The sequence below is a fragment of the Manis pentadactyla genome, chromosome 4, assembly GCF_030020395.1.
Source record: "Manis pentadactyla isolate mManPen7 chromosome 4, mManPen7.hap1, whole genome shotgun sequence".
Lineage (NCBI taxonomy): Eukaryota > Metazoa > Chordata > Mammalia > Pholidota > Manidae > Manis > Manis pentadactyla.
This window is the reverse complement of record NC_080022.1, coordinates 156461415-156479356: the sequence shown is the minus strand read 5'-3', so window position 1 is coordinate 156479356 and position 17942 is coordinate 156461415. Positions and strand designations below refer to the sequence as shown.

At 36.4% G+C, this 17942-nt stretch overlaps 1 protein-coding gene across 4 annotated transcripts in view; it reads left to right on the top strand.

The window, feature by feature from the left end:
- The first annotated feature begins 2399 nt into the window (after nucleotides 1-2399).
- The window catches only part of INTS2 (integrator complex subunit 2), a 57890-nt gene continuing 42347 nt past the window's right edge, over nucleotides 2400-17942 (top strand). For 2 of the 4 annotated variants that reach the window (XM_057501279.1, XM_036911126.2), the window contains exons 1-10: nucleotides 2401-2494; nucleotides 3754-4060; nucleotides 4713-4851; nucleotides 6342-6444; nucleotides 7239-7352; nucleotides 9700-9830; nucleotides 10051-10224; nucleotides 12316-12542; nucleotides 14186-14311; nucleotides 17859-17930. In XM_057501279.1, coding sequence (XP_057357262.1) covers nucleotides 2485-2494; nucleotides 3754-4060; nucleotides 4713-4851; nucleotides 6342-6444; nucleotides 7239-7352; nucleotides 9700-9830; nucleotides 10051-10224; nucleotides 12316-12542; nucleotides 14186-14311; nucleotides 17859-17930 — 1403 coding nt within the window. In that variant the 5' untranslated portion in view covers nucleotides 2401-2484. Of the gene's footprint in view, nucleotides 2775-3753; nucleotides 4061-4712; nucleotides 4852-6341; nucleotides 6445-7238; nucleotides 7353-9699; nucleotides 9831-10050; nucleotides 10225-12315; nucleotides 12543-14185; nucleotides 14312-17858; nucleotides 17931-17942 lie in introns of all 4 variants that reach the window. The other 2 variants (XM_057501280.1, XM_036911127.2) reach the window with 2 other exon arrangements.

The window sequence follows — 17942 nt, the reverse complement described above, 5'->3', positions numbered from 1 at the left end:
AAAAAGTTCCATGTTGAGAAAACTGGAGCTAGATGTATCCTAACATCCTTTTAGGTTCTACGATTCTATTTCCGAAGAACATTGGTCATCATTTAAATATCTAGGTTTCCTAATTTTTTGAAACTCATTTACTTGGCAATCATCTACATAAAAGCAACTAGTATACTTGAAACATAGAAGATATATTTTTTCTTTTTCCTTTTTTCTTCCTCGAGTCTGATTGAAGAATAAAGTTGAAAAGAGTAAATCAAAGTAAGCTAATCAGAGGAGGATGTTTAATTCAGGAAGGAGTCTTCTCTTTGACTAAAAGTACAGAAACTATGCAACATGTTTCATCAAACCTAAGATACCAGTAATCATAAGACATTATTTTATATACAACTAAGAAAACATGCTACCAAGTACAATTTAACACACAGTTGATTCAAGACACCCCAATTTCAGAGATGTTAAAATGTGAAAAATTTATCATAGGATTGAAATACATTTTTTCTGAGTAGAAATAGTAATGAGCTTCAGTACCACAATGGTCTTAAAAGGGATTATTTCCTCAAACATTTATAATCATAGAAGGGCACATAATCATAATTATGTAAGATTCTATTTTGATAATCAAATGTTTTGTGATTTATAGGCAACCAAATGTTAGGGCTAACTGGTAGCGTTATTTACCATTCTAGAGGTTCAGTGATCTACCTAATTAAACATCTGAGCTGCAAAGTCTTTACATTTGATTTTTGTATAGTTAAGAGAGTTGGCCTTAGAGGAAGCAGATCTAAAACTCACAAGCTCATGAGTAAATATTTTTTCATTTTAATGTCTGAGTTATTGTTGTCAAAATGATTTAATTGGCAAACATTACAATGTAAATTTGAAAGACTTTTGCTGACTAAATGGATATGAGAGGGAGAGGCTGGAGTCTAGGATGACTTCCAGCTTTCTGGCTTGAGCAACTCTTGGTGATTATATTCACTGAGATAATTGGAAGGGAAGGAGAAAAGGACTTGGAAGAAGATAAATGTCAGCTCTTCCCACCATTACATAAACTCTTATCTCATTCAGGTTGGATGTGATTTGCTGTTATCTGTAAATCAAAATGGATCTTCAAGTTGCTTTTCCATTAGGTGAGTACAGACATAGACAATTAGAGATGGAAGAGACCTTAAAAAAAATCACTTAGTTCACACTCACCTCCTACTCTTATACATCCCCTAAGCCAGTGTTTGAATTGCCTACATACTCTATGGAATGACCATCCAGGGAGATTAAACTACTCAGCCTCTCTGTCTCAATTTCCACAATTATGAAATGAAAAATAGTATTACCTACTTCAGAGAATGAAATCAGGCTACAAGACATAAAGCAGTAGTGCCTAGCTAGCTAGTGTTCAGTAAGTCCTTAATAAATATCAGCTTAAAAAATGACAATGTGGTATATAGTTCTAAATGCCCTAACAGATTGTGAAATCAGTTTTAGTGTGTAGTGACCAGCAATTTAAATAAGTGAAACAGGATACATAGCATAGTATGTGTATTATTTCATAAAACGTTTATTTCCATTTAAATGTGGGTATATATGCATATGTTTTCTGGGCCACAGTATGGAATGTATTACTGTGGGTCAGGAAGAAAGTTTGGAGAAACACTGCAACACACATTAGTTATTTTCTTCCTTTGCTGTTTTTTTCACGCTGAAAGCAGACCTTATTTTTAAAAACATTAACTCTGTCAAAGCCTTGGAACCTATAAAGTCTGAAGTACTGTATCTCTTGTTTTCAGCTCCTAGCACAAGTACCTGGTAAAGATTAAGTGCTACATACACACTAGTTGAAGCAGGAACTAGAAATAGTATGAAAATACATAGACTAGTGGTTCTCTATCTTTTCTGAGTGATTAGACTCCTTTTGAGTAGGTGTGGAAAATTTTGGACCCTCTTTCCAGAAGTGCCAAGCACTCACAATTTTGCACAGATTCCAGAGAATTCCTGAAACTCCATCCATCGCCCTCTCAGGATCTTTGGCTTCCAAGAACTTTGAAACGATGTTTAACTTCTGACAGAGCGTGTGGATCCTCGGAATTAGATTACCTTTAAACTCTTCTACAAATCCTAGGATTCTAGAACTTTGGAGCTAGGAGGACCTAAAAGAGATGGAAAGGAAAGGGCACGTCTGGTTGCAGAGTGTTCCGGTCAAAGAACAGTGGGAACAACTTTAACACTTCTTTTACATGCGTTAAGTCACCCGAATGACACGATAATCCTGAGATGCTGAAACTGCAGCTTCAAGAGGCTAACGGATTTACCTAACAGGACACAGCGGAGCGGCTCCGGCTCTTCGCGGGTGAAGTTGGGTAGGGCCCCCGGTGGGGGATGGGGCGGGGCTGCGCACGCGCACCGCTGCTCCAGCGCCGAAGACTTCGGTCTTCCTCTTGCAGCCACCCTTCCTCTCTGCCCAGTACGGTGGCCGACGGGAGCCAGGCGCTGGGGATGAATGAAGGTGCTGGCTGCAGGTTCCAGCAGTCTCCGCTCTCCCGTCCCTTCGGTCTGGGTTCTGCCTTTGTGCGGTGTCCCCATCCAGACCCCATCGCACCGCCGACCCGATTGGTCTCGGCGACTGGTTTCTTGGTGCTCGCTTCGACTCAGGACACAACTAGGGTGGAGGAATTTGGATTATCGCCTAGGCCCAACTTCGGACCACGCTCTCGATTTCTACCGCGACCCGCCTTTGGGGCGCGGAATTCGTTTGGGGCCCCGGAAGGTTGGAGGGTAGATTTAAGGTATGCAGCTTGCGCTTCTCAGGCCTCAGCGCGTTTCCCGATCCCTATTGGCAACCGGCCCGACTTTTCACAGAGGGACTGGTTGGTTCTGGTTACTCCCGGGGCAGATCTGTGAACAAACAAGTCTGGGCGCCTCTACTCCGTCAGGCGCCCTTCTGTTAAAAGGCCTGCTCCGCTTGCTTAAAGCAAAGCAACGTTTCTGCCCGCGATTCGTTTTACCCACGGTTCTGTTAGTCTAGGGGTCTTAGAGGGCAGATGATTTGGGCCACGTGTTGGCTGCATTTTTTTTTTTTTTTTTACCCCCTCTGATTACTTGTTAAGACAAAGAAGTGCTCAAGTGGGACTCATCATTCTTCCATAGTTTATTGCACCTTCAGGGCTGTGTTTTTACTTAGTAATGCAGGGCACTTAGGATAGTATTAGGCTCCAGAGCGTTGATTCTGGCATTGCTTTTGGCTAGTGGGGAGATTTACCAGTGCTTATGCAGGCCCGTGGAGGGTGGGAAAGAGAAGCCTAACAGTTCTTGGTTAGGCATGTGAAACTAAAGAGGTACAGAAGAGAAGCTTTCTTAACTATGCCATTCACTTACTTTTATTTACACTGTGGCACCTTAAGATTGATACAGTGGAGGAAATCTTGGACTGTGATTTTGTAGATGAGGGTCCACCCTTGGATTTTGCCACTTACTAGTAATATTACTATGGGCCTGTTATTTAATCTCTGGGCTTCATATTCCTTCTTTGCAAAATAAGAGTATTACAACAGGAGATCTCTAAGGCTGGAAGAAACATTAGTATACTGTTTTCTTTCTCATTTTCCAGATGTCAGTAGAAACATAGGGAGCCTTTGAGTCAGGAACATTGCCAACATACAGGCCTATTACAAATAGACCACATTTTTCATGTTTTTTAAAAAGAGGGGTGTTCATACATGTAGAAGTTATACCCCTACTTGCGTTGTTTTTTCTTTTTACCGTTAGGATCAACAGTAATAATGACTGAGTGTACAAGCCTTCAGTTCGTCAGCCCTTTTGCTTTTGAGGCGATGCAGAAGGTGGATGTTGTTCGTTTGGCATCTTTAAGTGATCCAGAATTAAGACTTCTCCTGCCCTGCTTGGTGCGGATGGCACTTTGTGCTCCTGCTGACCAGAGCCAAAGCTGGGCTCAGGATAAAAAACTTATCCTTCGCCTTCTCTCTGGTGTGGAAGCTGTCAACTCCATTGTTGCGTTGTTGTCTGTGGACTTTCATGCTTTAGAACAGGATGCCAGCAAAGAACAGCAGCTTAGGTAATGTTATGCTGTGTGAAGTGTGGGTTGGGATTTACTTGGGATTGCCAAAGAAGAGAGTCACATATTAATGGAGCTTTTAGGATTTTTTATTGGATGTGCTCCTTTAGATAAGGTTGAGAATCTACACTTTGGAGAGCATTTTATCTAGCTCTTTTCTCTTTATGGTTAAAATTCTAGGATCTTTTGTATTCCATATTATGAACTGTTGTGTAGAGGAGTTTGGCTATATACACAGTTATATTCAGGCTAAATTGATTAGTCCAGTTACTCTTAGTGGAGGTGAGAGGGGTTAGTTTCCCTGGAGTAAAATAATATATTGGAAATCACATGGGAAGCTTTTTCAGCTTTCATTGATAACCCCAAAATTTTGGGCAGGTGTTCTGTCCTTCCCTGCCCATTGTGAATCCAGTAGTGAGCCACTATAGTTAATGGAACTGGATGTTCACCAGCAGTTGTGATAGAGTCTCTCCATAGATTGTGAATCCTTGCAATAGATAGGCAAACAAGTATTTCAGAAGTAATACATTCATGAAATGTATGAAAAGCATTCATTCTTCTGTAGATTCTTCCAGTAAAAGATAATTTTTATGCTATTATTTCTGTGCCAGTGTTGTCATAATTGTTGCTTTGCATATTTATACTTTAATAGGCATAAACTTGGAGGAGGCAGTGGAGAGAGCATCCTGGTATCACAGCTTCAACATGGACTGACGTTAGAATTTGAACACAGTGATTCACCTCGTCGACTGCGTCTTGTGCTCAGTGAACTATTGGCAATTATGAACAAGGTGCATTTATATTAATCACAGCTCAAAATATGCATGATTTGATGTCTACACCTAGAAGGTAGAATCAAAGGAAAGAAGGCAGGCAGGTTGCATCCTTTTCTACATATATTTCTATTCGTTATGTAACTGTTTTCCTTTCAAAGGCTTTAACAAATATTAAATGCCTGCCTTAAAGTCTTTCTTTCTCTAATTGCTGTTTTGATTTATGCCTATTCTGCATTCTCTGTCATAGGGATTTTTTTTTGTATGGAATCCCTACAGTGGCTTCTTGACATTTAGAAAGCTGTATAGTTCAAGACTTGTACAGACTACCAAATTTGATAATATCTTTATAGGATATAATTCCACCTATAAAATATTGTGAAGTGTAACTGAAAAATGTATGTGATTTCTTTAATGAGTGTTAATTACGTCTTATATAACAGGGCGTAGGGAATGTTAAGGCTGAATTGGATGTAGGATCATTGGCTAGCCTCACTAGGTGACTGAATTGTTCCAGGACACTAATGAAGGCAATTCAGTTTCTCATCTCAGCAAAATGACAGATTATATCATGGACCTTTGGGTTGTTTTGGTTATTTGAAACTCAGAATTTTATATTTGCATATGTCGGGGGTCAACTATACAAAGAACTAAATTGGATCCTCATATTAAGATGGCTTATATGAGATTAGGTCCAGAGTTTCAGAGGCAAAGTTATTTACTGTTAGAATTTCAAGGCTAGTTAATTTATAATAAAGTTTAGTTCTACAAATTGTGGATGAAAGAAAATAATTTCTGTTTCCAAAGATAATATTGGTGAGGGGTTTTAGTCAGTTTTAGATAATTTTTAAGCTATGTTACAAATTTATAAAAAATTTCTTCCTATTACAGTTGTTTCCTTCTGCTCTTTTCTATTACACTGAGAGCCTTTAATTTCATCCAATAGTTTTCCTATATCTTTTTCTTAATACCTAACCTAACGGCTGTGATAAAATAAGTGACCTTTCTCCTCTGGGAGGTTTCCAGTTTTTCATCTAAGCACCCTGCAGCATATGGGATATGTGAATGAAACTAGGAAATTTTTGAAAAACTAGTAGATACTTTTATTGACCTAAATTCTTATTCTTTGTTTTTCCCACAGTTCATTCGGAACTGAATGTGAATTGTTATACTGCTTTACGTTTACAGGTTTTTGGCTCTTTTTGAACTACAACTTAGGTAGCATTCCTAGTTAATTTCTTTGGCTTGTCTTTTTATTAATTCCAAATGTCTCCAAATATTTGTATAAAACTAAGTTATCTAGACCCATATTGCCATGTCTGAATAATAATTAATGTGACTACCTGTGGTTAAATTTAAAATCACTGAATACTGCATATTCTGCAGTATAGTAATGACATATTAAGAGATATAGTTGCTAAGCTCAACAAATAATTACAGAAATAGTAGAGGTTTACTTCATTACCTGAAATTAATAGAATTCATCATTTCTTTCTTTCTTTTTTAAGGTATCTGAGTCTAGTGGAGAGTTTTTTTTCAAGTCCTCCGAACTATTTGAGAGTCCAGTCTATTTGGAGGAAGCTGCGGATGTACTTTGTATCTTACAAGCAGGTATTTTAATGAGAGCAAAGATACATTTCCCATAGAGCTTCTTCTAAAGTGATACTGTGCAGCTTCTTAATCTGGAATGTTGCGTTATTTTAAGGATCACCTAATAAAAATATACCTTAAAAAGTGAGATTAAAAATGACCAATAATAGGACAAGCCTTGACTTATTTGTGTGTGTTTAAAGACACTTAATGATTTTGGAATATGTTCACAATATGCTAAATGAAAAAAGCTAAGGGCAAAATCATAAATAGAATATAATCTCAATTTTGTTAAAAGTTAAAACAATAACCCTGGAGAGATTACAGTGAAATATTTCAAATTGTTAACTTGAGTAATAGGATTGGAGCTGATTTTATTTTTATTCTTTGCACTTTTTGTATTTTCCAGGTTCTTTATAATAGGTACGTATAACCAGAATGAAAAGATAAGAGGACATAAAAATGCAAAGAAGATTTTTCATGAAAATAACTTGACTAGCACTGTCCACTGCAATGATGGCAGTGTTTTGTGTTGTCCTTTCCAGTACAGTAGCCACTAGCCACATGTGGTTGTGGATCCCTTGAAATGTGGCTAGTGTGAGTGGGGAACTGAACTATAACTAATTAAAAAAATTTTTAATGAATTTAAATAGTCACATGTGGCTGGTGGCTAACCTACTGGACAGTTCAGCTCTAGGAAAAGAAAATGCCTTAACTGAATTGCTTTTAAATGACATCAGTGAAATGTCAAAAGATGTTTATAACACAGTGAAGTATCACTTCTTAGTAGTAACATTGACTTTGTTGTTTTCTAGAGCTTCCTTCCCTGCTTCCTATTGTTGATGTAGCTGAAGCCTTGCTACATGTTAGAAATGGTGCCTGGTTCTTGTGTCTGTTGGTGGCCAATGTTCCTGATAGTTTTAATGAAGGTAAATATAGTTTTAAAATGGGAAACTGAAGAGGTTTGCTTGGGCATATTCTGGGCCTATGTTTTGTGCTAAGAAGAAACATTTATGAGGTTTTATTTGAGATTTTATCTTTTGAAAGTTTATTAGTGAGTACTCATTATAGAAATATAAGAGTTCAGAAGATTTCAAAATTTTTTGTGATTATAAATTTAACTATAATGACTGTGCAATAGAATTTTTTTTTCCAATAGTCACTTGTGCTAGAATAGGACAGTAAAAAGACTAGAAGAACTGGAAGATATAATTCCTATGCTTAGGGAACAAAGGGGAGAAGACATATCTGATATAGCCAGAGAGCATTATGAGATATGTATAATCAGAAATATCAGCAATCAGACCTTTGTTTTTTAGCTGTTAGTTTGCAAAGTATAGGGTAGAGATAGAGATTGAGAAAAATCAGCTGAAATTTTCATCTCTATTTCAAATTCCTAGTGATGAAGATTGTTGTTGATAAAAAAATAAAAACATTTATTGAACAAGGTGATTTGTGAATTGGGGGCCAAGGAGGAAAAAGCACTGGATATGGGGGTCATAATTTCTGGCTTTGTCATTCACCCTTCGAGTGATCTCTTATGAAGATCCTTTTCACCTATAAAATGAGATACTGGTAATAACATTTTCCTTATTTTTCCAAGAGATTTATTGGCTCTCATGTGGTATGCAGAAGCCCTTGGTAAACTGGGTTCTGCTGGTTTTCCATTTACTTGTTCTACCAGTTACTGAGAGAAGACTGTTGATGTCTCCAGAGATGATTCATTTTACCAGTTTTTGCCTTATGTATTTTGAACTGTTATTGGGGCCATGTACAATTTGATAATTCAGGCTTTTTCTTTTTCATTATAAAAGGTCCTTCTTTATCCCTGGTAATATTCTTTCTTTTGAAGTCTGCTTTATCTGGGATTAGTACAGCCATAACAGCTTTCTTACAATTAGTGTTTGCATATTATATACATATATGTAGGTCCATCTTTTTATTTTTAGTCTGTCTATGTCTTTATATTGAAGGTGGACTTCTTGTAGACAGGTGTAGTTGGGTCTGTTTTGCTTTTGTTAAATTTAGTGATGGTCTCTGCCTTTGGGTTGGAGTGCTTAGACTATTTTCAGAGACCATTTAATGTGATTATTGTGGTGGTTAGATTTAAGTCTGTCATCTTGCCATTTGTTTTCTATTTGTCCCCTCTTCCCTTTTTTCCTTGTCCTTTTTTCATGTGATTAAACATTTTTTAGGATTTCATTTTATGTCCACTACTGTCATATTAGCTATACTGCTTTGCTTAATTTTTTCCTTTCATTTTAAAGTTTATTTTTGGGTGTAAGGTTTATAGTATGCATCTTTAACTTACGGCAGTCTGCTTTCAAATGATTTTATACCTCTTCATGTAATTAATATATTTTCCCCTCTCTTCTGCCCTTTGTCCTCTGTACCATTGTCATCATAGCTTTTACTTGTACACGTCTTAGGAACCTCAGAGTACATTGTTATTACTTTTGTTTAAAACAGTTACATTTTAAAGACCTTCAAAAGATGAGGGAAAAAAGTCTTTTTCTTTATCCACATTTACCATTTTTGATACTCTACTCCTTTTTGTACCTCCATGTTCCATCTGGTCTAATTCCCTTTAGCTTGAAGAACTTCTGTTAATATATCTTGTAGTGCAGGTTTGCTGGCAACAAAATTTCCAAGTTTTTTTTATCTGTAAAAAATCTTATTTTGCTATTACTTTTGAAAGATGTTTTCAGTAGATATAAAGTTTTTGCATCAACATTTTCCTTTAGCTCTTTAAAGATGTTCTGTTCTCTGTAGCAGTTTTTGTCTGTTCCTGTGTACATTATGTTTCTTTTTTCCTCTGGCTACTTTTATGTATTTACTTTATTCATTTTGGCTATTTTAAAAATTTTCTCTTTATCACCGATCTTCAGAAATTTGATTGTGATAATGTGTCTTGGTATGGTTTTCTTTGTGTTTATCCTGCTTGGAGTTTATTGAGTTTCTGGGCTAATAGTTTTCATCAAATTTGAGAACATTTTTCTTCAAATATATTTTTCTCTCCTATTCCCTTTTTCTTTCTGAGACTCTACTTAAAAATATGTTTGACTATGTGCCATCATCCCGTGTTCATTCTTTAAGTCTCTTTTCACTCTTTGCTTTATTTTGACAAGTTTCTATTGATGTGCGTTCAAAAGTTCCCTGAGCCTCTTCTTTTGTAGTATTTAATCTGCATAACTGATTGATTCTCAAGGCTGAAAAACGTTGTTTTTAACATCTTACTTACAAGGCTGAAAGTAATGGAGGCTGTTCAATGTTCAGTTTGTAGGGGCCTGATCAAAAATGGAGAACGGCAAGATGAAGAAAGTCTTGGAGGAAGGCGCAGGACAGATGCCTTACGCTTCCTATGTAAAATGAATCCTTCTCAAGCCCTCAAGGTCCGAGGCATGGTGGTAAGAGATATTATTTTATGAGACAAAAGCCTTTATGTTAGGACCAGGAACTTTTCTGAAGATGGTTTTAGAATCCAGGAGTTACATGCTGGACATATTACCTATCTCTCTTTTATGTTCTGTGATATGTCTTCCTCTAAACTTTAGATGATTGAGATTCTGAAGGACCCTGGCCCTTTTCCTAATGATTTTGAGTTCAGTTTGTTTTCTTTGCTGTTAGGTGGAAGAATGTCACCTGCCGGGCCTTGGAGTGGCTTTGACACTGGATCATACTAAAAACGAAGCTAGTGAAGATGGAGTGAGTGACTTGGTTTGTTTTGTCAGTGGCCTGCTTCTTGGAACAAATGCGAAAGTCCGGACTTGGTTTGGAACTTTTATCCGAAATGGACAGCAGGTGAGGCAAAGGAGCAGAATATCTTGGCAATAAGTAAAAGGAAGAACCACTTTTGAAATAGTGTAATTAGACCAGTGGTTCTCCCAACTTCTTAGTCTGAGGACTTCCGAACATTTAAAAAAATTATTGAGGATACCAAAGAGCTCTTGTCTATCGATATTTACCATATTAGAAATGAAAATAAAAAGTTTAGAAATATTTATTTAAAAATAACAATATTAACTCTTAATAATAATATGAACATATTTTTTATGAAAAATTACTGTTTTCCAAAACAAAAAAAATTTAGTGGTAAGAGTGGTATCGTTTTACATTGTGCAGATCTCTTTAATGTCTGGCTCCATAGAAACCTTTGGAAAAATGCACTGTATACTTGTGAGTGAGAAAATGAAAATAAAGAAGGCCGGTAATATCTTAGTATTATTAAGGAAAAATTTTTGACATTCTGTAACCCCTGAAAGAACTTTGGGAATCCTTAGCGTTCTGGGTCAGACTCACGAGAACTGCTTTAGGTCATCAAAATAATTGTTACTATAGCCTGTAATTTTAATATATGTTTTCTGTGGTAAAATATACTTAACATAAAATTTGCCATTTTCATCATTTTTAAGCATATAATTCAGTGACGTTAAGTACATTCGCAGTCTTGTGCAACCATCACCACTATCCATTTTCAGAACTTTTTCATCATCCCATACAGAACCCTCTGTACTTACTAAATAATAATTCTGTGTTCCCCTTTCTTCCTAGCCCCTGGTAGCCTCTATTCTACTTTGTCTCTGTGAATTTGCCCATTCTAGGTCCCTCCTAGAAGTGGAATCATACAATATTTCTCTTTTTGAGTTTGGCTTACTATTTTACTTAGCATAGTGTTTTCAAGGTCCATGCATGTTGTGGCATGTATTAGAATTTCCTTCCTTTTTAAAGCTGAATAAAATCCCATTGCATGTGTTTATTACATTTTATTTATGTATTCATGTATTGATGAATATGTATTATGTTTTGCAATAAGTTTTAACTTGCAAAATACTTTTTCGAAAAACATTTCATGGTCAGTCTATGAGTAGAGTCCCTACGAAGGAACAGTGCAGACTGATCTGTGACTTGCTGGGGTCAGCGAGCCTCCACAGTAGCATGTGTACTGCTTAGATCCTCCCGTCTAGTTTTCAAAGACATTTGACTCACTGTTATTTTCTATATCCAAGTTCTACTTTATTCCTAGCCCACTTGAAAACCAATGTTAAGCTTTGCTTTTTAAAAGGAAGTTAACATTTTTTGTATCTCTTCTATAGGTCAGGCACTGTGATAAGTACACCTTGTTTGTAATCGTCTTTTGTGTGCAATAAGCTTTTCTTACTTGAACCTAATGTTTTTTAAAATAGGTTCATCATATTTTACTTGGAAACATTCTCAAAATAAAAGCTAATATTTACCCAGTCCTTTATAGTGTAGAACCACTTTCCTATGTATTATCTTTGTTCATTCATTCATCTATGTGAGAGATCATTGAGTGCTTGCTGTATGTCAGACCCAGTGTTAGGTAGGCCCTGCTAAGTAATAGATGACAGAACATCATCCGTGCCTGAAGAACTGTGAGGGTCAAAGACTTGGGAACTCCTAATTAAAACAGCCCTGGGAGTTAAATATTATTAAAATATTCATTTCCCTGTCATTAAATAAATTAGGGTTCAGAGAGGGTAAGTAATATACTTAAAAGTACATAATTAAAATAGCAGAGTTGTCATTTAAACCCAAGGGCCTAGTGGCGCCCAAGTCTGAGCACTTCCTGCCATGCTCTGACGCCATTAGTCATTATGTATTTGAAATACCATTTAAATGATATTTTATAATTCAAATTGTCATTAATTTAGTGTTTTCTGTACATCCAGTCCAAATGAGGGTGAGTGGAGTATTCTTCAAATGAACCAGTGAATACTGAGTTGCTTAATTGGTTAAAATGAGGTTCTGCAGTTCTGACAGCCTCTTCAAATGGGCCAGTTTTCAAGTGTTTTAATGGAGAGGCTTTGTGTGAGCTTCCTGTTGACTCAGAGCTCCCCGCTTTCTTCTTTTTGTGGTCCATGTTTCTTACAGAGAAAAAGAGAGACCAGTAGTTCTGTCCTTTGGCAAATGAGAAGGCAGCTGCTTCTGGAGTTGATGGGCATTCTTCCCACAGTAAGAAGTACCCGCCTTGTGGAAGAAGCTGATGTGGAGATGGAGCCCAGTGTGTCTGTGTATTCGGGGCTGAAAGAAGAGCATGTTGTGAAAGCCAGTGCGCTCTTACGTCTGTACTGTGCTTTGATGGGGATCGCTGGACTCAAGTATTCATAATTTGATATTTTACCTTTTTATCATTTTACTTTCTTGTTTCAAATCCCAAGAAAGTGAGACAAAGGCCTTTTACTCAGAAGATTTGGGTTTTCTGTTAGGCTTAGGTAGTGGACTGGCCTCTTTGAAGAATCCAGTCCTAAGGCAAAACATCTTTTGGGTCTGATTGTGAATAGAGCTATGTAAATATGGGAGGGGCCGGAGGCGTGCAAGAGACCTGTGACGTCACCACAGCTTGACACAACTACAATAATGAATGATCTGTGAGTGATCCTTTACCCAGCCCATGCAGAGTAACTCTCTCCTATGTTTCCTTTTATATCTGAGATCATAAATTGCTTAAAATTGATATGATGTAATCAGTAAGCACAAGTTTTCTTGTTTAGGCACAGCACTACATCTTTTTGAATAATGTCCTCACCTATTACACATACAGCCCTCACTTTGCATATGTGTGATACATATGAATTTCAGTTCCCACAGCTTAGTTAAATAGTAATGCTCCCTCAACAGCTAACTTATCAGTTACCATGATTCATTAAGCAAATAATTGTATAATACAAGGACAAACTTTGCTGAGAGGTCTTCAAGCCACAAATCACTGTGAATAACAGATGTATGTCATGATCAGGGACCAACTGCCTCATTTCTTTGTTAGTGACTGGTCACTGCACACCTATTACACAGCTTATGAACAGACGGCAAAGTGGGTACTTTTATCTATCGTCTCCTCTTCTCTGAATGATAAGCCCTTTGACATTTTACAAAAATGGATAATCAAATGAGGGAATTGGCTGATAAAGATGAAAGTGTAGCAAAGAGAAAGTGGTAATGCTAGAAATGACATTTGAATCAAATGTAAACAGAAGAAATAGCTGTGAGAATATTGATACTGCTGCCGTTTGAGAGACCATAGATATGTAACAAGATGAACTTAGTGAAAGTGAAGTGGTCAGCATCCAGTAGGATAGTCATTGTGACAGAAATGAAGTATGATTCTGGCAAAGTCTTCACATTAAAGGACCTCTTAGATATTTCATGACTGGAGATACAAAGGATAAAATGTTAGAACCTGATCCAAACTCAGAAATGGGCATTACAATTCAACAAGGCTTCAAGGAGGTGCTCTCTCCATATTATAAATTACACAGAAGAAGGTTAGGGTAGTTCAAACTACTCTTTATAAATTTCTTTCAAAGGAAATACTTAATTTTCAGTGTTTCCAATATTTTCAATACTAGAGTACAATACAAATACTAGTTTTACTATTTTTTAAAGTTTCTGTATGCATTATAACCAACAGAATTTTTAATATTCGACAACATTTTTTAAGCTCTTGGAACAGTTGTAATTTCCACCTTTGATTATTAAGTTCACAATTCATAGTCTCAGTTTGCATGGCTTTTTTTACAGTCCCACACTACCATGCAAAGTGAGGACTGCATGTATTTGTGCCTGAAGAAAGACATTGGTTTGTAAATTTAACAGTTTTGCTTTTGACAACTTAAGATTTTATAAATAGTGACTTATCATTATAAAGCTTGACATCTGTATCTGAAAGGTTAAACTCTTGGAAGTCCCTTTTTCTTCTTCCCTCTCTCAGGTAAAAAAGTCTAATAATATATTCCTTTTTCAGGCCAACTGAGGAGGAAGCTGAACAACTACTGCAGCTGATGACCAGCCGTCCTCCTGCCACACCAGCTGGGGTTCGCTTTGTTTCACTTTCCTTCTGTATGCTACTGGCCTTTTCTACACTCGTCAGGTACCTTACTGTATCAATTGCTGTATTTTCTCAAGGTCTGCTTTTGTTTATTTATTAAAATGCATGTATAACACTAATTAGGAGCTTACTACAAAAATTGGTCTAAGTCTTGCCTTTTAGTAAATGGATGTCAGTAGCATCCACTGTATGTCAGCCATTTCATTTATCAAAGTTTCATGTGCACATTTTTTAAAGGAGCCATGACAGTTCATGAAGATTTGTTAAGGCAGATAGCAGCCCTTACTCACCTCCTCCGTTTCCTCTTCCCTAGAGGCAAGTTATTTCAGTTCTTCTAGCTGATTCTTTTGTTTTTTATTAAATTACAGCATCTTTAAATAACATATTTGCATTTGCTACATCTTGATTTTTCTATTTTGAGAGTATTTGTTGACTGCCCATTATGAAAAATGAGGAATTAATTCTATCCTCCATCCCCAACACATCTAGATAGCCTTCCTTTTTTCCCATTCTCCCAGTACTGTTATATTATAATTTTGCTTTGACCAATATATAATTGTTTGTATTACGTTATTGGAAGCTCAACCATGTAGTAGATTCCTTTTCCTCTACAAAACTTATTTGCATTAGTAATTATCCTGTGTTTGTGTTTTTTGTTTTTCATTTGCTTGGTGTTCTGTGTCCTTATGTTAATGCAACCTCAAACTCTGCCAATCTAGACCTCAGGATGTTCAGACTCTTTAGATGTTCTTTAGATGTTCTGTCAATTTCATTTTTGTGAGGAAAACTCCCCTGCAACATTTTGACCTGCTCCAGTCTGCTGGTTACCTCTGCACCTGGTACACAGCTCCCATCCTGCACTTGCCCTTCATTGTCATTTAGGGACTTGCTTCACCTCTCCTTTGTTGGATCTCCTGTTTGCTGTATCTCATGTCTCCTTCTTTTTTCCTTTGCTCCCTCATTTTGCTTCTTTAGAATGGGTATGTGGAAAGTAAATTAATTTGAGACTGGGTATTTCTGAAAATGTCTTCATTCTACTTTGATCCTTCATTGACAGTGTGATGGGGTATAGAATTCTAAATTGGAAGTAATTTCCTTTGCAAATCTTGAAAATCTTGCTCCATTGTCTTCTAACTTCCAGTGTTGCTGTTGAGAAGTCTCATGACCTTCTGGTGCCTGGTCCTTTGTGTGGCCTGTTCTTTTTTAATGAGGGAACATGTAGGATTAGCTTTTGTCCCTGGGGTTTTGAAACTTGTGAATGATATGCCTTGGTGTGGGGTCTGTTTTGTCCTGGGCACTCAGTAAGCCCTTTGAACCTGGGAACTCAGGTCTGGGAAATTTTCTTGAACTAATTTGTTGATAATGTCTTCCACACAGACTTTCTCCATCAATAATCTCCTCTTATTTGGATATTGGACTTCCTGAGATGAGTGTCTTGTTTTTTTATGCTTTTTTGTGTTCCTTATCTTTGTCTTGTTCTGCTCTTTAAAACACAGCTTCATTTAGAGACAATTTAAATAGCATAAGATTGACCCATTTTAAAGTGTTCCTCAATTCAGTAGTTTTTATTATGTATGCCAAATTGTGCAGCCACCACCACAATCTAATTTTAGAACATTTTATTACTCCAAAAAATATTGCTCATTCTACATTTTAGGATTCATTTTCACTTTTTACCTTTCTAATCCTATTTAGTTTTTGATTTCTAAGAGCTCTTTTTTATTCTGTTTCTTCTTTATAGTATCTGTTGCTTCATGGGAACATGATTTCTCTGATATTAATCATAATGATTGTAATGACTGAGGAGGTTTTATTTGTGCTGTGTCTTTTCTCTGACTTTCTTTTATTCTACACTTTTTTGGCCTCTGATTTCCAAGTTAGAAGCTTTTTTCAGGAATTTGATAATTCTTGATTGTCTGTTTATATTTAAGAATAAGAAATAAAAGTCATATTTGGAACTCTGAGTGCATAGGTGGATATTTGGGAAACTTGAGGGCCTAACACAGTTTTAGAGAAGACTGTCATTCTGTTTGGAAAGTGAAGGTAAGAAACCCTTAAGCAAAATTAAGAAGGGAGGGCTAAGGACTGGGCGATCTCAGCCTGCAGAACAACCTTTCATATAACTCTATCTAACTTTCAGAATGGTGCTTTAGATATCCCTGGTTGTCCCTCGGTTCAGAGATACCCTCTTTTACCATCTCCAGAGAATAAATCTCCAATCTCTTAACTGAGGGATGAGTATTCATATAGTTGTGTAGAATGGAGGAGGTGATTTGGGGATTTATTACTTACATAGACTGTCAACCATTAAAATTTAGTCTTTGTCTTCACTTTCACTCCTAGAACTTCCTGGAGCTGTCAATTCCTGAGCCCTTTGAGGATTCTGTGTTTTAAAATGGACTGGTTTTTCCCTCTTGCCAGCTTAGTGTTCTGTTTTCTTGTGTTGCTAAGTCAGTCACCATTCATCTGTTTGCACTTTATCTTCCAGTATTTTGTGTTGTTATTCCTCCTCATCATCATGTGCATTTGTAACTTTTAATAAAACCCTTTTAATGTAGTTTGAGTGGAGTTTCAGGAGGGTGTGAAATTAGGTACATGAAATGAAGTGCTCTTTTTTTCTCTACCTGAAGTAATTTCTAAACATTGTCTCTAATCCTCATTATATAAGGTGGGTATTTTTATCTCCATTTTATGAGTAGGAAAGCTAAAGTTCAGAAGGAGTATTTTATTTTCTTGTTCAAGGTCACCCTATTAGTAATTAGCAGAGATGGGATTCGCACTCAGGTCTGGCAGGCTCTAAAGGCTGTTGTTTTTGTACCACATAAAACTGTATTTTATTCATGGGATGATTTAGGTATGGTTGAGAATGACCTTTTTAATTTTCTTAACTTGTAGCAGACTTTTTAGTTGCTTTTTGTTTTACCCATTTATGCTACAGTGAAGTAGAAAGAGTTCAGTGAAAATTCTTTTCACAAGTCAGAATTAACTTGTTTGCTTCAATCTAAATCTAGGCATTCCCTTTTAAAAAGTCACTGTTAGTATAGTTTATAACCATTTTTCATATTTGATGAGCCCATGGCTGTCTTCTTTTTTTGAGTAGTGATCGCTTATTTTTCTACAATTTTGAGTTCTGTTCAAAATGTTTCTTTATATTAAATTTTACTTTCCAGGTAAAAGATGGACTAATTTTTTGCTGTCCCAGCACTCATTTTGTGACTTTTTGATGATTAAGTTTTAACACTAGGTTTTTCAGTTATTAATGTAGTTCTTCTTACCTTTTAATCCCATAGGGCCTTTTCTTTTCCAAGGAATGTGAAGAAGTTCACTCTCTCTGGCTTGCAAATGCAGTAATTAAGACTTTGAGAGGGTTAGACTGTTTACATTCATGAAGAAAAGCAAAGGTCCTCATTCTTCATCTCTAGAATTACTTCATATCTCAATAACAATGGCCAATTTAACAATCAATTAATTTGAATTAATATTTCAAAATAGAGAAGGAAAAAATAATTTCTACCAAAAATAATTCCTTCTTATTCTTATGTGAGTATATCTGATGTAAATCAGTGACATTCTGGTATGTTTTATGTAGTACACCTGAACAGGAACAGCTAATGGTAGTGTGGCTAAGTTGGATGATAAAAGAAGAAGCTTATTTTGAGAGGTAAGATGACTC